The 23,567-nt window shown below is 37.0% G+C and overlaps 2 protein-coding genes across 2 annotated transcripts in view; both read right to left on the reverse strand.

Annotated features, from left to right (window-relative positions):
* LOC136409186 (disintegrin and metalloproteinase domain-containing protein 10-like) overlaps positions 1-23,567 on the reverse strand; it is a 67,350-nt gene that overhangs the window by 16,303 nt on the left and 27,480 nt on the right. Inside the window, exons 4-6 of the mRNA XM_066390539.1 lie at positions 4,714-4,978; positions 3,125-3,353; positions 2,849-2,948 (exon numbers count right to left, since the gene is read on the reverse strand). Coding sequence (XP_066246636.1) covers positions 2,849-2,948; positions 3,125-3,353; positions 4,714-4,978 — 594 coding nt within the window. The remainder of the gene's footprint in view (positions 1-2,848; positions 2,949-3,124; positions 3,354-4,713; positions 4,979-23,567) is intronic.
* LOC136409190 (xylulose kinase) overlaps positions 15,554-23,567 on the reverse strand; it is a 55,293-nt gene continuing 47,279 nt past the window's right edge. Inside the window, exon 11 of the mRNA XM_066390546.1 lies at positions 15,554-15,564. The gene's annotated coding sequence lies outside the window, so the exon portion shown is untranslated. The remainder of the gene's footprint in view (positions 15,565-23,567) is intronic.

Consider the following 23,567-nt stretch of genomic DNA (forward strand, 5'->3'; position numbering starts at 1 on the left):
AAAAAGATTTCACCCACTTACCCAGCGTGAGTGCCCTTATCTTGTCAACGGGTGCTCAAATCGAAAACGTAGTTCGAGTGTTGGGGTATTGATTCAAAGAGGATAATACAAACTAATAATCGAAAAAATACGGGAAATTGCGTGTAAATATTACGTTTACGTCACACAGGAGCTAAAAATATTTTTTTAAAATAGTACAATCCAGCAAAGGCAGTTTTTTTATTCAATTTCACGTCTCCCATGAGGCGCGAATTCATGGACCTTACAAGGCTACTAATGAGAGAAGCATTTAAGAATTTGAGCTCATACTATACATTGGGCTTGCGCAATTTTTAACTCGCGAGTGAGTTTATACTATCCACCAGAAACTTTAAAATTTTTAGTGCGTTTTTGGCAAATCAAAGCGCATTAGACGCGAACGCTAGACTCCTCGCTGCCGTAATCCAAAAGAAACTTTTAAAAAATTATAGGAGATTTTGGGAATTTAAATCCTTAAATTATACATCGCGCTTCTTCAGTTTTTAACTCATGGCTATATATTTAATCCATAAACTGTAAAATTTTCATGATACAAATGGGCCGAACTAGGTGCGAATGCATGACGCCTGCACGGTTACTAAACTCAAGAAAGATATAAGTATTTGTTTCATAGGAGGACATTGCGATTACGTAATTTTTACCTCACAAGTGAATTCATGCTAACAGTGATGAATAAGCTAACAGGGGCGACTCATCGCTGCCATATAGAAAAAAACCGAAAACACTGGGAATTATACACCTCGCTTGTGCAGTTTTTACCTTACGAGTAAATATATATTTTCCGTCCTAAACTGTCAAATTTCCACGATGATGTATCTATTAACACGTCCGTACTCGGCCCGAATGTATTACGCTTATTTGGCTACTAAATCAGAGAAGGATATAAACCCTTCAAAAATTATAAAAAACATCGAGTTTGTGCAGTTTTTGCCTCCCTAGTGAGTGTATACTTTGGGCTATAAACTGCAAAATTTTCATATTTGTCCACAAATGTCCGATGGGGACGAGTGACTTACAGCCCATTTATAAAATTTGAACTAGACTTATCTGTTTTTATACCGTGCGGCTCTAAATTGTCCCCCCTCCCTTGTTCACTTTTTAACAAAGTATTATTTTTCGAAAATTCAAAATCAGTATTAAATAGAAGAAAAAATGCTATCTTTTGACCTTTGTTTATTTTTTAATATGTTGCTTATGTCATCGGCAGCACGAAATAGTCGATTTTTTAAAATTAATACATTGGTCCAATGGCACCTCAAATTAAAGATCTTTCAAAACTACATTCAATTGTGTATTCCGATTCAAAATCTACCAATTAGTTTTTGAGAAAAATAAGCATAAATTTGATAAAAACTGCAATACAAACTCATTTAAATAGTACGTAAATAGTGAAAAAGCTTGTTTATTGATAGGCAATTGGTTTGTTTTGTGCTCACAAAGAGTCTTTGATTATTTTTATTTACTAGTTTAGTTTTTTTTAACAAAGACTTGTTTGCGAGCACCAAATAGAAAATAAACCAATTTCCTATCAATAATCCTGTTTTTTCGTTGTTTACATATTATTTAACTGAGTTTTTATTGCATTTCTTACCAAATTTATGCCTGCTTTTCTCAAAAACTAATCAATAGAATTCGAATAGCATTACGCCATTGAGTTTAGTTTTGACATACTTTTAATCTAAAATGCCACTTGCCCCAAGCTTAGATTAAAAAAAAAATATTAAAAAATGAACGGGGGGGTATAATTTAGAGCCGCACGGTATAACAATTTGAAAAGGAATGTAAACGGTGCCGACTGGTCTACTAACTTGCACATTTTTAGACTTTTCTTGTGTTTTCGAACTCTTTAATCTTCAATTTCAGCTACCTGAAATTTGTTGCTTCCCTACTTCGCGTTTTTAAAAGATTGTCGGCCTTGTACTTAGTACCTTTTTTTCATTAAAATATTATAGATTGTTCTATATCTGCATTATATGGAAAATGATGGCGAAGAGACGAGAAAACTGTGCTAATATTTACGTTGAAAGGGCAAAAAAAAATGAGTCCTCGGGCCTCGTTTCCCCTCGTTCGCAAAGTGAATTAGAAGTCCCCGACAAAAAGTCACTAGACACAAAACAGTGCCGAAAAAAAGAGCAAATATTTAAAAGGAAATTTCTTGTCTTACTTTCTTCGGGGGCACAATTTATCGTCTCCTCAAGCCGGCCGTAATTCGAAGCCGTCACTCAATTTATCACCAGAGGGCGCGAAATAGGGCCAATAAAGGCTGCCGGAATTAGATTCTTGTTAGAGTGTCTTATTTATGCCGGATCAGTGAGTTAGGAGCCAGGAAAGATAATTATTGTGCTTTATTTCAAGCTCTGTTTATTTTTTTTTACCCTCAAAATTGGCCAGAATTTGGCTTTGGAAAAATTTCTAGGCCAATTACCACCAATTACCGACCAATTTAAAAAACATTTTGTTCAAATTTTTTTTTCAAATTTCCTTTGGAAACCATACCAAACCATCGTTAAAGATAACAATAGTTCACTGATTTGACTTTCACTCAGTCATTTCATCTTGTGAGCCAATGGGCGCATTCAGGGAGTTTAACGCACTGCAGCACTTAAAGCTTGATTCGCTGTCTGATTTTTGATTGAGAATGTAATTCGATAAGAAGCTGCTAATTGGATCTTGGAGAAATTGATGACTCAAAAGCCTTCTAGCGCTTTATCATTTTAAGTCAGTACTACAGCGAAATGCAACCTCTGCTGTTGCCTGAATGCACCCAATGACTTCCCCTAAAAGTTACAACGCTATATAAGTTTCTCACCGGTATTCCTATATATAACATTCACCCTCTGAACATGTCTGGTCATGACCTCAATACAGGCCTCCTCTGTTCCATATTTTTGAAAAAACATGTGATCGGCCTGAAAATTTGACAATTTGAATATCATTAAAAATTATACCGAGTGTCCCGAAAGAATAGGAAAGCTCAATCGTCTCACTACACATTCAACAAACTTTTTTCTCTTTTGATTTTTAGCTGGGTTGGTGAGGCTATTGAACTTTTGCTATAATTTTGAGACGTTCTCTATATTTTTACCTGCAAATACAACATGCATGTAGTCTTCTTCGGATCGATGGTTGCCCTCTTGAAGACGTTCTTAAAAATCAAAGCGGAAACGTCCACATTGGTTTTATTATTAACCTCCATGATTTCGTCGATAGGTTGCTGACCAATATCGAAAGTGGTCACGATGGGTCTTCGAGTTCGATTCACAAATATCAGGTCGTCGTAGTAAGGTGATTTGGCGTTAGCTTGTAACAGCCACCTGAAAAGTACGATAGAGGGTGATCTAGGGTGTGTAAAGATCAGTTTGGACGGCTACGTAAAAGAGTTTGAAGGTTAACTATAGGTCAATTTCGAATTAAATTGAAATGTTCAAGTTAAGCCTTCATGGGTGTTCAATGGGGTCATTTAAGTCATTTAATTTATTTTCAATTTCTTTCGATATTTTGATGATTTTTTTATAACTTAAAAGTAAAAGTTTCAGTGGGGCACGAATAAGCCAGGAATTTTTAAATGCGACTCTTTGAGGAACGCCCCTGGCTAATGTCACTGCAGCAAAATGTATTTTCCGATATTTTGAAGAAACGAGTAATATTCAGCAAGAAATGCAGTGCGCCATTGGTGTAGCACAAATTTTCATTTGTAAGCTTCCAGAGAATTCTTACGTATTTGTTAAGATATTTTTACTCTTTGGGAGATGCCTATAAATTTGCATAATTATGTTTGGCTAATAGTTTTACAGTTTTTCCGAAAATCAATGAAACTGAAATGTTCCAATTGAAAGAATAATCAGTAACGTAATAATTTTCTTAGAATGTAAAAATTTGGGAAAAAGCTGGCTGTTATATCTTGGAAAACACGTTTCGACAATACTTTAAGAGATTACTACGCCTCTGATTTTTCGGAATTTAAATTGCTAATATTCGTCAATAAAAGAGGTAACTAAAACTACAGTTACCCATGAAAACCAGGGACAGGGTACGTTTCTTTACCATTTTAACAATTTTGGAAAATATATATCTTTTAATTAAACATCAAAATGCGCTCTCAATGTACTAAAAAATATACCTCCTACGCCTTTGGATTTTGGGCAATAGATATTATAATTTTTCCAAAAACCACTGCTACTTCGAAATTTCAGTTCACAAAAAATCAGAAGCTTAACAATTTTTTTCGAGTCTAGCAATTTCCGAAAAAACTGGCTCTTACGTATTTTGACAATGTTTGTGGGCACAGCTTACTATGCCTCTAGTTTTCAGGCATTGAAATTGTTAATATTCCTGAATATAATACATAATTAAAACCATAATTTCTTATAAAAATCGGGTTCGGAGCACGTCCCTTAAAAGTTTTAACAACTGTCAAAAACAAAATTCTTGAACTCAGACATTAGAATGTGCTCTGAATATTTTGAAATATTGACGTCCTGGGTCTCTGAATGTTGGGCAATAAACTTGTAAATTTTCCAAAAATCGCTATTTTTTTTTTAAAAACCGTCAATATTAAACGCGCGGAGGAGTCCAAAGCATTCCTCTATATTTACATCGTAAAAAATGATGAAACAAGTTCTTATTTCGGCAATTAAAAAAATCTGCATAATTTTCAATTATAGCTATTCTTACCTCCTTTCCCTATGGCGTTCGCTGGCCCCCTCTCCCACCAAATTCCTCTGCCACAAATGATGAGAAGCGCAGGCCTCTCCTTCTCTTGGATCCTTTGCGTCGCTCACTCTGTATATAATGGAATGAAAAGTGGGTTCTTTACTGGCACTCTCGTTCAAATAACGAGCGATTGGTTCAACGTGAAACTCTTCGGTTGGAGTCAAAACGGTTCCCTCAAACAAACCATCTTGGGTTATGATCCCGTGGACCAGAGCTGTTTCGTCATCTGGAAAAAATCAAATTTAAACTTTATAATTGTAGTTACTTTCGCGGGTGGATTGAACACACTTTCAAATTTTTAGGGTCTTCCATGGTTTTAAGACCCCGCATAAACACCTACAATGTTACGAAACCCTCATTTTTTGGTACTTAGTGTGAAGTTTCCAGGAACTGCAACCCTAAAGAGAATCCCTTATTAAACCCTATTTACGTTATTATTAAAGTGTTACGCTCTGCAGCGGGATCTTAGCTGTATCTGTCGAACTTATTAAGGGCTAAAGTTTCTAAACTAGTTAGGCCATTAAATGTAAGTAGGCGAATGTAATAATCTTTCTTATTCCTTGAAGACGTCATTAAAAGTTAGACGCTTTGAATGCGTTATTATTCAATTAGCCGTTATGATGGGAAATGTCGCAGCTGAATTTTGCAACTATTTTAAGTAAAAATGAGATGTGAAGAATGCTTTTCATGTTAGTCTATTACGGAGACAGTAAAGAGCCCCGAAAAAACCTAATTACAAGGAAAAACGTCGATTTGTCAGTGTCAAGTGGGTCGCTGAGGAATCAATATCGCACTCATGAAAAATTTAAAAGGAATCGGATTTTAGGGAACAAGCATGAATTGCTAGGGATGACACTCCGGATAAAATGTTTTTGCGAATCTGGGTTACGACTAAAAGCGTTTCTTTTCATGTAACTACTATACATTTACAAATTTTAGAAAGGTACAGAGAGCACAGACGTATAACGCCCTTGCTCTTTCGTTTTCAAATTAACAGCAAGGAAGAAAGCTTCTATAGTAACATTTAAGCATTTTGGGAACAAAATGATTCGAAGAAAGTTCTCTCTCGAGAAGAAAATGAAACCAAATTTTTTTCTCTTCAGAAGGAGGAAAAGAAACCTCAAAGCGTTAATTTCTGCTTTTTGAGATATAAGAGGTGCAACACATCATCATGGATATATTTCAGAGGGCGATAGTACTCTGCAAATTAATAAAAAACTGCTATAGACCCATGGTCAAAAACGCATCATTTTCGATATACAGGGTGGCAAAGTTTCACATTTTTAAAAATATTTTGCGTTTTTCTCAGGAATGCCTTGAATTATTTTCTTTGAAGCTTCCTACAACAAAAATGTCAAAATCATGGGGAACAATACAGGGTATTATGTTTTTTGGGTCACATACTATTTTATAATTTGTATGTCTTCTTGGAACGCCCTGTATGAACTCTGGTACCAAATCAAAATTCCTTCTTCGATTCTTTAGCTTTATGGCCTCTTACAGTATTTTCCAATTTTTCACCGTTTTCGTAAAATTTGGAAAAATATCTATCGATGCAAATTAAGAAAGCCCAGTTTAAGTATTACGGTCTGTAATTTAGGATATGATGGCTGGGTTTCAGCCATTTTAATAATTTTATTTTCATTTATAATGTTTTGCATTTTCAAAAATTTAGATCAACGCATACGAAAACAAAATACAAAATATGAGAAAAAGTGTGAAACTTTGTTACTCAATACGTATATCGAAAATGGTACGTTTTTGACCGTGGGTTTGTTAGTATTTTTTATAACTTTGCAGAGTACTATCGCCTCCTAAAATATATTCATGATAATGTGTTACACCCTGTATTTATTCATGCTAAAAGTTGTAGAATCGTGTACAGTCAAATAATTTAATAGTTTTCTCAAAGGCGCACAGGGTGAACAAAAATGCCATACAAAATTGTTACTTTTCAGTTCCCTGTATTTGCTAGCTATTCTTATTTTAGACCTATGTTTGTATTGTTGTTAAGGGGTTTTGGTCGATATCTCGGGATGTGTTTGGAGGATTTTGTTTTAACTAATTAATTACATTTTAGGCATATGAGAGAAAAAACAAAATATGGAGCTTTACTACCCTGTATATCGAAAATGGTGCGGTTTTTGACCATAAGTCTATTAGCGTTTAGTTTTTATTTTAGAGGGTATTATCGACCTCTGAAATATCTCCATGATGATATGTTACATCCTGTAGAAAACCGGATAACTCATAGCTGCGTCACACAGATTATTCATATCGCAGTACATGACAAAAAATGGTTTGTTCGACTATACTATTCATTCTTGTATCGGTTACTGGGCTTTTTGACTTTGATTTTTGTTTCTTGCCTTCATTTTAATGAATTTTTGCAACGCCGAATTGTAAAACACCCCTAAAAGATTTTCTTTAAAAAATTGTTTTTCCGGCGACAAAGCATCACAAGAAAATTTACTTCATTGGAAAGAATGAAAAATTGAAGATGAAACTAGAAAATGTCGAAACGCCAAAAAAACTTTTTATATACCCATTATACCTTCTATCATACTTTTAATAAAGTTTTGAAACACCCTGTACACTATATCAGACCAACCGAGAGCAAAAAGGGCTGTTTCACACATAATAACATTCCTATTTTAAATCGGTGCCCATTCCACCACCACGTAGAAATCGCCAATAAAATGGACAAAAATAGCTGTGAGTGCAGGTTTATTCCCTGCATGGGAGGAAGGGTTGTTTAGAGTGGGCCTGAAAAAGCACTAGTGAGATTTCACTTTGATCTCATTTTTAAATATCGATATGGGGATTTTTAAGGGTGTTTTTAAGAGCGTTATTGTTACCGAGATATATGATTTTCACGGGGTGAATTTTAATATTAGCAAAATTCAACTTTCCAATTTATGATGTTGGCGGGCCTACTGCACTTACCGTTAAACCGGAATTTTTCAGGTATTGAGCGAAATCTTACTAAATCTCTTCCTAAAAGTAATATTCCTGGCATATCGCCACTTTTTTCTTAACCCCCTTAACCCCATTTGAGTTTTAACCCAGATTTTTTTTATACACCATTTTTTTTCATTTTTTCTCTTTCCTCCCCCTTTCTTCATGATATTTTCACCACTGCTGACTGGTCTGATCACTGTACTACAAGCCAATTCCTTTTCCGGTTTTTTCTTACTAACTTGACTGATTCATTTCGAAACCACCCTGTATACTGTCTACTGGGTCTAAATTCCAAGAGAGGAGACTAATGAAAATTGCCCTAGAAACTGTAATTCCATTGACGTTGATGATGGGCGTAAGACCGAAACAAAATTAATGAATGTAGTGTCCTTCTTAGTCTCTTTTTCGAGGTCTTGTTCGTTTATTTTGAAGATCAGGTAAGAGGCTTACCTCGTGATAAAAGGGATTACGTGTATTATTGGGATTACTCAGTTCTGAGACTTTATAAAAATGTACTGGGCCTTTTTTCCATGTCTTATGCTAGATATTAATGGTGCAGCGTCTTTTCGCTGCAGACTTTTCTGCTTTATTGCAGCTTTCGCGGCTGATTTACGATAATTTTCAGGCTCGTATTTAGTGGTTTATTGGTTTGAAATTAAAATTATTTAAGGCGATTGGAATACAAAATCACAAATGCAAAGACACTTAATTACATAGAAACAAAGCTCGAGATGCCATGAAAAGTTTTATTTAAAAATGTATGTTTTATTTAAAACTTTAGTCAATTTTTAATCTATTTTGTTTCCTATTTGTAATTTTATTTTGTTCTCTTTTTTACTTCGTTCATTGGTTTTCCACCTGTTTTACGGTCTTGTATTTCCGCTATCTGTTCTCTTTTCTGCGTTATTTAAGATTTTGGTTACTTTTAAGATATTCAGGCACTTGAGGGTACAACCATATCATTTTTTTCAAAAAATCGGTGTCGAATTTAGAAGAGATTAGAAGGATTGAAAAAAATTTCCAACTGATGTTTCAGTATACGCGTCACAATCTTTAATACTTTTTTAATTAATCAATGAATGTTTTGAGAAAATTAGGAATTTTGAGACACTTTTCAATAAACCCAATGGCGTGCAGATTCCATAACTGAATGTTAACGGGGCAGTGCCTTCCTCATTGCAGCTTTTTCTGCTCTCGAGATTTCAGCCCAAATTTAGCACACTTACTACATTTTATTTATTTTTAATATTAGTATTTAATTTAATTTATTGGTATGTCAAAGAAACCAAGCGCTCTAAAAGGGTAGACGAAAACTAACTTGTAGAAGGAATAAATAAACCACTGACCAGACTTTTGTGCAGGAGCTCTGAATCCCTAGAATAATTGCAGTTATTCGACGTGACCATTGATTAATAGCCTTCAATGAGCTGATACAAGTCCATCACCCCTTGAAATGGAACCTTCATAGCAAATTGAATCCGATTGTCCAGCCTACGGTCAGCAATTTAATGGAGAGCCATATTGGTCCAATTAAACCTCTATATTCTCGACAAGCAAGATTAACAGTCAACGTAGATTAGCTTCGTCTAATTTACTTCCTCGTTTAATAATAATTACTATTCAACGTACCTATAAGCTTATTTGAAAATAAAAGCTCAATCCACGGCCCGATATCGCAGAAAAATTAAAACCAATCAAAATGCTTTAAATGCGAAAGCAATAGGGTTTTTAAAACTCTTTTCGATCTTTTTGACGAATCTGTGATAACGACCTTTCCATCATTTGAATAGATTTTTGACAACTTTGGCGTTTAAAATGTCTAATAACTCTTGGGTTTTACGAGATATTGGATGGTTGCCAGACATATCAGCGACCCTGTATAAAAGCAGTTAGTGCACGTTATCAATAAAAAGCCTTTCAGGCAACTTCAGTGCCTAAATTTGGGGGAGGCACCTAATAACTGGAAATCAATACCTTTCAACGTAGTGGAATGTGCCGTGCCCTCAACAGGCCCGACAGAAGTTCGAAGTAGTTGATGAATGTTTGGTATTCCAAACTGGTATAGGAAGGGAAAAAGCAGTGGCATGTACCAGACAGTTTTCCGAATTATGCGAATTTATGGACAAGTGGTGTACAAATTAAAAAAATGTGCTGAATATGAACAGAAGTGGATAGAATAAAATCAGGGAAATGGCAAGTATAAACGTGTTAGAAAATATGTTTCTCTTTTACTTTCAGTTTTGTACGGGCTGCGGGAAACGAAGTAAACCACGGATAATATCAAAACCTCGTACATCACTGGATTTTAGAAATATTTAAAAAATGATTATTTCCAGTTCCAGTTGACTAAAACAAACAGTGGCGTATCTATCTATTGTAAATTTATAAAATTTGTGACAGCGTATAAAAGGTAACCCAAAAACAAGATAAAATAACTCTTGTAAGTAGTTGTTGGAAGGGAGGTAAACAGAAAAAAGAATATCCGAGAGCTAATACTCTTACCTGTATTGAACTATACTGTTTGAAAAAACTGTGTGAATAACCGATTTTTTCTTAAACTTCAAAACCCTGTATTTCGAAAATTAAGCCATTCCGGATTACTTATAGGAACTTGCTTTCTTACTGTAACTCAAGGAATATGGCCTTAAACTTGCGCTGCATGTTTAGAAAACGCCCCGTAAAAATTTAAAAAAAATAACAAAATTGAGGTGCAGCAGGGCATTAATTTTAAGTTTGCATAAAAGCTGTTTGTGTCTGCGTCGTCCGGTCTTGTTATAGAAAATTTTAATTGAAGGCTTTGACGACCCGAAGCAACGTAAAATGTGATTAATGACTATTTTCCCGGACAACCAAAAAATACCGTATGCGTAGGCATAAATCAGCCTCAAATTATGAATCGCACTATTATTATTTATATTTATTTTAAGTAAATACACATACGGTTACCTAGTAATTATAGTTGCCGGCTCAACTGCAAAAGAAATAAATCAAATCAATCAATCAAAGAAAATCGAATAACTTCAAAGATTATCACAGGAGATTACACTAACCGTTGAAAAATGTTCCACACAACAGCGAGCACAGAACCCGAGGCGGGGCTGTTACCGGTTTTGAGCTATTTGGCTATCATCAGACGGCCGAAGGCAAATAGAGCGACCAAGAAGTTATCGGGAAAAACAGTAACGTTCAATCCCGGTTTAAGGGTGTTAGTCCTCGCATATGATAACCCTTTGATGTTGAAGGAAATTGTGTTATCGTCACTGGAGACCATTATGGAGGATCAACATTTTTTCCCAAATTCTCTTATAATTGCCTAATCGAAAAAGATTAGTGGCATTTTTGGCTTTCAAAAGCCGGTGGCATTTTCAATATAAACTCCTGTAAGTAAAGATGTGCAATATGAGTGGCCCCCTTTGAAAACTTGCTAAATACTGTTCTGTAACAATTTGAATGAAATTGGAAATTTCACAATAATATATTGGAACTGAAAGCAGCTACAAAACTGGGAAAAATCAGTGGCATGTCTGGATTTCAAAAGCAGTTCCATAAACACATGCATTATGTATAAAAAGGACTCACAATTATTTTAGTAACAAGCATAAATAAGGTCTTTTGAAATTTTGTCCAGTACGGCTCTGTAACATTTTAGGATAAGGTGAAAATTTCAGAATGTATTGAAACTGATCATAAAGGTATAGAACTGAAAAGTCAATGGCTGTTCTCATGTTCAAAGGCAGTTTCCTCCCATTTCGCAGAGAAAAACTCATAAATGTATGTATAAACCTTTCAGATCCTGACCTAGAACGATTCAATAGTAATTTGCATAAATTTCAAGATATCAACGTTTACTATGACCTTTTTACCACAAAATTGGTCCTTCGTTTAAAGCTCGGGGGCACCTCACTGGATTAATAAAACAAGTCCAGAAGTAGTTCTATCGAACCCCAAGTCTTTCAGGAGAAAGTTTCTTTCTTAATCCCGCAAATTTCTCTCGGTTCTCCCTCTTCCCCAAGACAAACCGAAAGAAATATATTATTAGATTCTCCGTAAGTGTTTCGAATCTCTCCGAATAAAGTGAGACATTCATCTTAAAGTTTTGGCAGTTCCTGCATGGTTTGTTGTTCCCGTTTTCTTTTCCCATCCCTCCCTCGCATTTGGGTGCGACGTTTCGATTCCGGATGTAAATTAAATTTTACTAGAGATTTATCTTACGCGCCGCCCAAAGGCTTTTGTCCTCAGCCCTTTTGCGAAAGTAATCTAATCCGAACCTGTCGGAACCTCGGACTGAAAACATTTTAATTAAACGGAGGTCCCGGAAAAGACAATCCATAAAAATCCCCAAGAACAGGACAATTTCGCTAATTCCTCTCTCTCCTTTTACGCCCTGTTCAAAGGTAGATTTATAATAAAAATTCCGCAGATATTCCAATTTGGAAATTACTTTTACTGCACGCGTGCGGTAAAATGTGTGCGGTAAGCCAGCTTTACTTCACGCTCGAACGACAGTAATTATAGTCTCCATTAAGTTTAGTGGCAGACTTTTCGATTTTTAATGTAGTTTTTGGAGTCCATTGTCAGCTTTTTGGGCCGATAAAAGCTCGCTGAGTAAATACGCTATCAAAATACTTTTTCCAGTTTAAACCCCGTTTTATGAAGTAGCTTAAAAGCTAATCGATTATTTTTAAATTGGACATGTAATTGGGTCAATATAGGATTGCAGGATTTAATTGTATCGCCATTAACCGAGCTGCGAGCTTCAGCCAGTAAATTGGGATAACGACGTTTCTCGGCGGATTATCCAGATTTTAATTCGAAGACAAGCTGAGGCTTTTTCCGGCAAAAATGGCTAAGTACATTCGCGTTTACTAAATATCACTGACATCGGCAGAACAAATTTGCGATCCTATAACGGTATATCCGTAACCATTTTATTATTTGAGCATAGAAAATTTAATTGCCATCGATTGTTGCGAATTGCCGGAATAATTTATGACCGAGCATCCTCATTAGGCTTCGAACTTCATTGCTGCATAATGGATAGAGAGCGGTACAATTAAACGGGAACAGTATTGGTTCGGTCGTGTGATTCGCAAAGCCACAAATTCTCATTCGTCTAATTAGTTCAGGTATCTCGTAAACAATTAAAGTCGGCAAAAACGAAAGTTGGAGCTGGCGTTCACTCTTAACTTGGACTTAACGCCACTATTCAAGTTTTGAAAGAGGGGCGAGGAGTCCTCAAAGGGCGAACAATACGCCGCTGATTTTACGCGGAAATCTTTGACGCTACGCCCCTGGTTTTTTTGCAGAAGAAAAAAAATCACGTTTTGCAAAGGGATCATTTGACTTTGAAACGACGCAAATTGACGTTTCCTGTGTTTTAGATATTTCAGAAAATCGTAAAAAATGCAAGAGCAAAACTGGCCCTTTTCATTCCTGGAATTTTATCGAAAACTTTATCGCCACGATTTTAATTTTTCACACAATAAATTAAATATTTAGAGATATGTTGCGACGATCAATCCATAGTATTAATTAACGTATTATTTTTTGATGTCCCTCGATTTTTATGGGTGTGCGATAATCCTAAAAATTGTAACATTAAAAAAAAATTATTCCTGAAATCAGTGCAAATCCTTTGTTTCTCCGCCTCTGGTTCTTCACAGAAAAAATATAAAATTCAGGTTACATTGACACATCATTTATCCACGATAAGGCGCACCGCACGTTAGCGTACACCAATTTTTAGATATGTTAGAAAATTTTCAAATTTGCACAACCAAACATTTTTTTCCATTACGGAAATTGCTTCCAAATCCCTATCGCCACGCCTTCGGTTTTGCATAGAAGAAATCACATTTTCAAAATTAAAAAAAAACACATTGTTTTATCGTGGTCGATTTTTAGAGGTGTGATAAAATTCGAAAAACTGCAATTCGCAGAAAACTTTGCTTTATTTGAAAATTCGTTTGAATGATGACTTCATAAAGGAGACTTTAACACACTCTGCCAGATAACGAAACTCAGAACTTGTGATAATATCCTCCTTTTGATTTCCAGCATCTCTCGCAGTAAAAAGTCACCGAAAAACGGGAGCGATAGTTATTTACGTGCAAAGGGCTAAAAGAAGAAGATTACGCCCGCTGCCGAAGTTTGAGACTCGATGCGAAACAGAGGGCCTTAATTCGGTCAAGGACGTAATCCTACTTTCTTCTCTTGGTGCGTAGGGCGTTTCACGTACAAATTGTATATTTTTTAATGTTCTACATCAAATTAGAATAAAATTATTTCTAGTTAAGTGATTGAAGGAAATTAAAAAATTAACAGGCAGTATTTTTACTGTACAGCCCTTTGCTAAGAGCGATGTGCGTTATTGTAACTTTACAGCCCCTTGCCGTGAGAGACGAGTCGTAAAAATGTAACAACGCCCGCCGGTCGTAAACTCCTTGTTTTCCCCATAAAAACTAAAATGTAGGCAAACAGTTTCGATCATTCTGTGCGTAAAAACTTTTACCCCACGCGTCTAGTAAAAAATTTTACCACGTATAAATCCAATCAGTGCCTAAAATCTTTGTAGACGGAGCTTTTTGACTATTTCTGAGTATTCATCTTTCAGGAGTTTTAATAATTATCTTTTGCAGTTTACAAATCACCCCGACACTTCTGTAATTTTTCAGATACCAAATTAAAAAGATTCCAAAAAATACACGAATATTTCAAAAGTTCTTTAAACCCTTAACACAATTTCCAGTGGCGCAGAGAACGGATTTGGAAAATTAGAACACGAAACCAATTATTTATTTGATTACTGAGATGATTTTTTAATGGATTAAGACAAGAAAAACGCAGTTTTCTATTGTTTTGTTCAGGAACTTGCCAATGTTTCGTTTTTAGGAGGCACCTCAGAATTTCCGATTTTTCTTGAAGAAATTGGAAATTTGATAGAGAAAATAGGATTGAAATTAAACTGAAACATTGCACGAAAAACAAGTTTGCGTTCCTGTATCTACTAAATTTTCAACTTCTTTTGTAGCTGTGTAGTGTAAAGAGGTTTAAAAATTTACTTTAGGTGTATTTAAAGATTTATTCACCAGGATAAACCAGCTCAAAACGTAAAAATACAAACTAAGTCAAATTTCAAACCTACGTACACAGATCATTTCAAATTAGACCCTTACCATTGGGATCTTGGAAACTAGAGGAGGTACTAAGGAGTCTAAATGGGGACAAAATTCTGTAATTTAGCGCTTGACCAAATGCTGTTTTTAAAATTTTAATTTTCCGGGTATTTCCGAAGATATTTGAAAAAAACTAAAAATCGGAGATTTCGTTTTTATTTTTTACCGTTATTTGACAAGGAAGCCCAAAACCACAAGCACATTTTCATTGTCATTTTTTCTCAGCTACACGATCACGTCTTCAGATTTGTGGTCCGACGTTTCGCCTTGTTTCTATTTAATTAATTTTTTTTTCCTATCCACCTAAGTGGAAATCTGATTCAAATAGTCACAAACTATGATGAAAACAGCATTTATTATAATTGACATCAACATATTTTTTCAAATTAGGTTATAAAGAACTGAAGATATGTTTCACCGTCCCGTCGAAGTCCCGTTGAAAAAATAAAGTCCGAGTATTTGATCATTACAAATTCCAGCCCATACCTTTAAACGAAAGCAAATTTGTGACCTAGCTTCCCTAAAGTGTCTGGGGTTATTTTGACTTCAAATACGTTCATTATTTCTATTGAATACACCACAGTTTGAAAAAGTACTTTCGTCGGTCCAAATGATGGTTTTTGAAAAATTTGGAGAATCCTCCCTGTTTGAGAGCCAGTTGCAAACTCCACTTTTCCCTGAGGATCACCTGGATGTAGTTTATAGAAAATGTGTTTTTTACAACAATTTAAATTTTCCTTTAAATGCTCTTCAGACATTAGTATGTGGCACATTCATATGCGACGAAACTTGATAAGTTGATTATGAAGGGTTCGCACTTTTCTAAAAAAAGCTTGAAAATGTTACGTTTTTTTTTCATATGAAATTTAGTTTTACCTTTACTAATAAATTATTTTTAGTATCTTGTTCCATTCCGATTCCATAATTCAACCTAGGTTTTTGAAAAGCACTAATCCCCGTTAAATATTCACCCAAAATTTTAAATAATGTTTTATGCGGCTGCTGCTTTTCCGGATATAACTCAAAATATATTTTAGTTGTTTTCGCACTGCTCCTATCAAATTTATAATAAAGTTTTAACATATCTCGTTTTTCTTCATTTGTGAAACTCGTTTTCATCATCGCGTGCGTTCTGATTTAGTTTGACAAATCCTGTAAATAATAGAAAACCCTTCAATGGAGTCGAGGCGAACTAAAGTAATATTTCTTTTTATTCAAATAGTTGGGCATTTAAAAAGGCGAATTATAAGAAGTTGTATATCAATGAAATCACAATGAAACACGCTATTTTTCTGTCGAAAAATCCAATGTGGCGCCCATAAGAAAAAACAGAGTTCGTGATGGTACCCGAAAGACGAAACTTCGAATGGAAAATCTGAAAACGTGATCGTGTAGCTGAGAAAAAGTGACAATGAAAATGTGCTTATGGTTTTAGGCTTTTTGGTCAAATAACGCTAAAAAAAATAAAAACTACATCTCCAATATTTAGTTCTTTTTCAGATATCTTCAGAAGTACCCGGAAAATTAAAATTTTGAAAACGGAGTTTTGTCAAGCACTAAATTACACAATTTTGCACCCGTTTAAACTTCTTCATGTCTCCTCTAGTTTCCGAGATCCCAACGGTGAGGGTCGAATTTAAAATGTTCCATGTATCGGAGATTTAGTAGTTCATAAGTTTTTAGTATTACGACATTAGAGTTAGTAATTAGATAATGACGAGTAACCTGACCGAGTCATTTTGGGATGAAGCACTGTCGAACGAGGTCACTACTACTTCCGCTACGAGATGGTCAATTGTGGAGGTATGAAGACTCCTCAATATTATTCCGACACATATTTGTTCAACATTTTAAAACGTAAGATAATTTAAGATCAGCAATCTTCGAGCTCGCATGTGGTTCTTCCTCCACAAAAGCACTATCTTTTCGATATTGTATCTGTTTGCAAACGTATTCTGAATGTTGGCTTAATTTCCTTGTAAATCCCGGCATTAAAGAGGAAAAATCCTCTCGTTAGCAGATTCGAATTCCGAGCTTACCCCAAACTTAGCATAACTCTATTTCTGCTTATTTTTAAGCGTGAAAGCTGTGCACATTTTCGTAAAACAAAGGCTTTCGCTGCGAACATCAATTCAGGCTCTTTTTCGCCTTTTTCATTGAAAACGAATATTCTGGGGCAAGAACTACGTACATGAATTCTGGTTAATATTACGTTCATTTGCTACACATTTGTATGTTCAACGGCCACAAATACAGGGTGATTCAACAGGGCTCTAACTCCTGGAAGTATCGCTGCAGTTAATTTTAGGCAGAAGGCCCTGACAGGCAACTGTCTTTGGCGGCATCGGCACTAAAATACAGAGTGTTCCAGGTTCATCGGTGCGCCACTGAATTTTATTATTATTTTTGCTGGTACGTCATCTGAAAAATCTCAATAGATGAAAAATATACGCGTCCGCGGCATGGAGGCACAGTTGTTAAGGTCAAACTCAATCGCAGAAATTAGTACACTTTTCGACTTTTAATGATCAGAATTTCCACAGAGGTACTGCCAAGAGCCTTTACGTGTCAGAACTTCTCGCCTTAAAATGATGCCAGCAGCCACTTCCTGAGGTTGGCCAGGGCATTGTCGAACGCCCTGTACAAAATGCAGCAAAAGGCGTGCGGGTTATCGCAGAACTGATGCGGTATTGTTGTTTTCAGTGGCACAGCTTTGAAGTTTAGGCGTGCTTAACTAAGCCATATTAAGCATATTTACCCCTATAAAGGAGCCTAGTAGCTGGGTAAATATTGAAATAAGAGAAATTGCGACTAATATGTTGACTGGAAGTGTAAACTACATAAAAATAACCATAGAACGCAGCTGCGTGTCCATAGAATAGACCGAACCGTTAAGCCCTGAAAAATAGAGCCCGTTTTCATATACACCTTAATCTCTGTACAGCGGAGCAAACAAATTAAAGTGAGATATGTTTTCGGACGTATTTCTGGATTAAGCCAGTGCTTTTAGCCGAGAAGTAATATCCTCACTTCGGTCATATTTAGGTCGCAGACAGCAGCAGCCATTAGTTAATATACTAAAAGGACACCGAGTGGATGAATATGACGTTATTGCGACGTCCTAAACTGGAGTTAGAACTTCGGCCTTGAATTGGACGTAAGTTATCAGGCCCGATGAGAATTCGAAATTCCATTGCGGCATTGAAAAACGGGTCCCGTCGCCCGGTAAAGATGTGTCTAATTGGAAATTATGAATATGAACACAGATACTCCTAGGAAAAAGCTAAGATGATTAAGGTCTATTACGGCTTTATGCTTCACTCCAGCTTTGCGTTCAATTAGCTCGGATGCTCGGAAGACCGGTTTCAATCCTATTAGATCCCGTCAGTTCGGTTCATCGCTCGTCAATTAAATGCAGGCAGCATTCGGCAGTGTCAACGGACAGTATGTTGCAGAAAAATGCCCCACCACTTAACACTTGAAGATCCTGCTCGAGATGTTGCAAAAAGGACACCGCAGATGGCGCTGGCGAAATATTTTCCTTCAGACCCAACACGCTGGCCGTTGACATTGACGACTTCTGCCTGCATTTCATTGGGCAAACGATGCACTCAGCAATGGCTGCATTGTTTTCAAATCTCTCGAAGCTGCAGGGTTAACCGACATATGCCCTCATCTTTCGGCCTCGCAGATATCGTGGACATTCGCGATGTCAGAGGATGAAACAGAACCGTAGGACGCCTCAATGGAGATCTAGAAAACAATGATGCGCCCATTTCAGGACCCCAGGATATCAAGCATGCAGGAAGGACACAGCGATGAGGATTAAAACGCACTTCGGGCCAGGGAGAACATCCAGTACGCCCAGCTGCCACCGCTCCGGATAGAAATAATAAACGTTTTATAGCAGTGGAGGTCAACAGCACCGGGGGCACTCCTGCTATCACCCATCATCTCTGACGATCCTGCAAATGACCTGGAAAAAACGCTCTTTGGAAAATAAGGACAGTGTGCGGCAATCGAGGACATCAATGCGAAGCCTAGAATTCCCCACTAAAGCCAACAAGAGACACATCCTTTTTCAGGCGAAATGAAAGCAGAGCCAGGTAGCGCTGTTGCGACTTGATGCCGCATTCCAGCTCCGTGTTTAATTAACTGGAGCACCCCCAAAACCCCGTTTCATTTCAATTATATCTCGTCAGTTAGGTTCATCTTGAGTCAATATAACGCAGGCAGAAATCGGCAATGTCAATGATAAGTTTGTTGGGCTTGCGGGAATATATCCCCTTAGCGCCATCTGCGGGTCCTTTTTACACTAGGATATTTGGTCGGCACACGACAGATGGCGCCGTTAGGATATTTTCCCTGAGGCCCGACATCCTTGCCGATAACGTTACCGATGGGCCTTAATCATCTAATTAGAAGTCGGGTGTGCGTTTTGGTTAAAGATCCTGTAAAACTTCCTTCTGGCATGGACTGAACGACTTCCTCTGTGCTTTTCAAGCGCAAAAGATAACGATGTCGAGGTTGCCGAACAAACCGCACGTCCAAAACAATAAGGATGTCTTTATTCGTGCCGTTACACACACCCCATTGTTTTAAAATCTGTTTCGCCCGTTACCTTCAGGCCAATAAAAGCGCAAACGTGCTTCTGCCTCAACGAAATCCAATATGTACGCCAAAATGCCAAAAAGTCGTTTCGTTTGAGCGTTTAATACTGCGCGAAGTTCCTCAACAAAGAGCCGCCACCGCTGCGCACTAAATGCCGGTAATTAAGGCGACACGAAGAACCCCTTTGTTAAAAACCTCTCCCTCGGTTTTCGTTTTTGATATTGTCTAGTGTTCCTTCGATATCGGGTAATTAAGACGTTAAAAGGGATAACAGGAGGAAATTGTTTAAAGGAATGTTGGCCCTTTGTTCTTCGTTGAAAGCGCCTCACCCGGGAGACACAGATAATATTATACATTCACTGATGGAAAAATACTATTGTACATTATTCAAGGGTAACGTGACACGTGTGGGCTGAAAGCGCACGTGTGCTTTTTTCAGTCGTTCTCAATTTTATGAGAGTAAATTTGAAAAAAATTTTAGATTAATTTTCTTTGCACGAATTGTCTTATATTTAAGAAGAGAATTTCGCGAATCTCAACCTCGAGCCTTGACTGAAATACTTCGCTCAGACTTATTTCAGACACGTGCAGATGGCGCTGGTAGAATAATCTTCTGCAGGCCCAACACACTTGCCCTTCACATTGCCGATTTCTGCCCGCGTATAATTGACAAAAAACGAAACGGATTTTTTTACGGGTGTCGAGGTCTTTGTGATTCCATCTAAGGTAAACCTAAGGGTAATGGCAAATCTGAAGTCATCTTTCCAACATAAACATATTCCAAACGTCGGCAATTAAACAATAACAAAGGAACCTTATTACAGGCTTCGTAGTGCATAATAACTTCTTCGCAGAGTAGTTGCAAAGTCAACAAAACTTGCAGCCCAAACCCAAATAAAACCCTTCCCGCTTTAAGGGCCAAGAGAGACACTTTGGGTTTGTGTAAATATCGGATAAAGGCTCATTATTACCCAGACTGTCAACAAGAGAAATTCCATATTATCAGCAAGTCTTGAAGATTAGATTTTTCCAACCTTCACAGGCAATGAAGATAAGAATTTATCAATTCCAGGAGAAGTGCATTCATAACAAGACTCGTCTGAATCGAAGCGGAAAAGGGCAAGCTTTCCAGTCAGGAATTTTGCAGGAACTTCTGGAAAACAAACAGACACGGCGGGCTCTATATAGAGAGGGACAAAAATCAACACGACTTGTGTTTAAACTCAAACAAACGCTTCAGGCTCTGCCGTGTTTGAACTGAAACTTCGAAAAGATGAAACTTTTTGATTGAATAAAGCTGCGATGTCGGAGCAAATTGATCGATGAATCACAGGGAAGTCTTCCAGCTCTAGGAATACCCGAGTGAACTGGAATTTCTGAAATTATTTAGGAAATGGCCCGAATAACGGGGCACTCAGTATTCACAACCTTCACCAGCAAATGTAAAGTTGGGCCGTTACCGGCTGAACTTTCAAACTTTGCGGTTTAAACTCCCTTTTCTCTTCCCCGATTACCCATTATTTTGAGAATCAGACCGGGTTTGCCCTTTTATGGGTTTTCACTTGGTTACGTTACGTTACATACAGTATTAAGGTCTATTAAATAAGCTCTCCAAAGACTCAATATCTCTGAAACGGTTAAGCCTCACAGGGCTAAAAGAGTGACAACAGAAATTAGTTAATAGTGCTAAAGTTAGTTTAGGTTTGTCGGAATAACAGAAATTCGCTAGTACTGAGGGTTCAGTTGCAATGGTCACGTACTCATACATATTCAATAAGGGAAACCGTTTTGTTTTATTCCCCAAAATAAGTCCATAAACGTCATAACGTCAAGATTTAATTAAACACCAAAAACCCATTAATCGCAGCCCATATCGGATAAACAACTTGAGCAGCCACAATAAACCATAATTAATAAAAATCATTTTTCCGATCGAGGAATTATCCGGACTACAATCACGCCGCCATCGCCATTCCAATCACATATTTTCGCATCATCGGACATTAATTTCGCACGAATGGTCTTTCAATTTCCTCGGGAAATCCATCAACGCGTTGGAAAACTAATTAATGTAATTAATTTTCCGGCTCCCTTGGACCGATGAAAAATTCCGCCGCTATTAGGAGTGACTTAGAGTCCCATCGGATTATACACCAGAAATCAAACGATATAAATGAGTTTATAACAAAGAATTTTTCTACTTTTTTACATTGATAGGGGCGCGGTCTCGGTAAAGCCACGCCCCCCTATCTTACAATAAATAGGAGCGAACTGCTGAGTATCTCCTACCAGGATCCGGTTATGTCTTCACATCCCCCCATTAGCAAATGGGCGTGTAAGTTGATAATCCAATTTCGTCTGCCTGAAACATTCTCTGACTTTTTTTCATTTCAGAGGCGTGACATCGATGGTAATAAATAAAGCCCAGTCCCACGTCTTCCAATTGTCAGAAGGGTATCTCTGCGGATAAATTTGGTAAAAACAAATTATTTTCCTGACAAATTTCCTGGCCCAACAAGAAAGAAAAGCAGCTGCACTACCATCTGTTAGAGCTAATTTTCACGAGTTTTAGTGGTCAGTCAAACAAAGGCAGGTTTACAGACAATAGTTGAAGGAGTGCTGGAAAACATAGCCGTAAAACATCGTTATTAACCCTTTCATTAGTTCTTGGACGTGAGCGGGGTAACAGAACCAATGACGGAATGATTTGTCGGGGGCTCATGTTTACCTTCTTTTATTAGGAACTTTCTTATTTGCCCAAGAAGTAGGCTAAAGACGGACTTAATTGGGGTGTGAGCAGAATTTATTCGAGGGCTGAAAGTTCCCTTTAACATGACAAATGCTGTATCAGAGTAAATACTGAAACCAACGAAACTAAAGAGAAATGCGGGTCATGTTTTCCCGAATTGTGAATGGCTGCCATGTTGTAACATTGAATTTGATTTTTGCTACTCATACGAGCAGGAAATGGTGGTGCGTATTCTAATTTCCTGGATTATGCCCATATCACGGTATTAAATCTGGAGATCGGTTGATCAGACCGTAAATTGGAATAAGAAAGGAAATATACTGCCGTAATCATCGTCCGGAAAAGGGTATAAAAGACGAAATGGTATTTTTAAAAGATCGTTTATCTTGCGAAGGGAATAATCCCATTTAAAGCTACAATCTGATGGGGCGTAAAACGTGAATATAACCCGGTCATTGAGTGCTATAAGGCGGCTTTAGAGCATTTTTGGTTGCTTTATACAGATTTCTAGGCAAACCGGTTTCGGGCTTAACACGCACGTGTTGTCACCAGAAAGCAATGTCAAGAACTTATCTAGTTAAAGTTAAAAGCTTTTTTGATTGAATATGCCATTGACTCGAACTGAGGACTTAACCGAAAGCTAATTTAGAAGAATTGTCGGATTCATTGTTTTTATGGAAGCTATCTTAATGTTAAACTTAACAGCACATTAACAATTTGGCCTTAAATACAACGTTTTCATGGAAACTTTAACAAAAGTTCACTTAAAGCGACCTAAATACATTATCGGTAAACCTCCATTATGGTCACATGCTGTTCTTGTGACATCAAAATAGAAGTTTCCAAGCCCGAAAGGGAGCTGTCGCTTGGGAGTTGCGACAGCTGCAAAAAGTTATCGGAGGAAGTTATTTAAAAATTGAAAGGACGTTATGAATGTACCTCCAAAAGTACTTGGATAGTAAATGCTCATTTATTTACCCACAAAGTTTAAACTCAATTAATGCAAAAAAAAAACCAGCCGCAGAGATATTTTCAAGTTCCTTCGGGGTTGCAATAAGCATTTTTCGTTGGTCAATCTCCAAATACCGTAAAAATCGAGGGGCAGTAAAGGACGAACGTGCCCCTAGTCGAAATGGTCTCTTTCGGGTATGTTTACCCGGCTTGTTTTACGGTAATGTTAGCTTTAGGATGGATATTTGCGTTTTAGTGTTGATCGTCTACCTGCCTGCAGAGGCAGGAATCGATGAGGAAAGCACGTAATATCTATCTAGATGTATGGACTTAATACCTACAGAAAAACCAAAATAACATTTCTGTGA

This window comes from Euwallacea similis, chromosome 5 (assembly GCF_039881205.1).
Source record: "Euwallacea similis isolate ESF13 chromosome 5, ESF131.1, whole genome shotgun sequence".
Lineage (NCBI taxonomy): Eukaryota > Metazoa > Arthropoda > Insecta > Coleoptera > Curculionidae > Euwallacea > Euwallacea similis.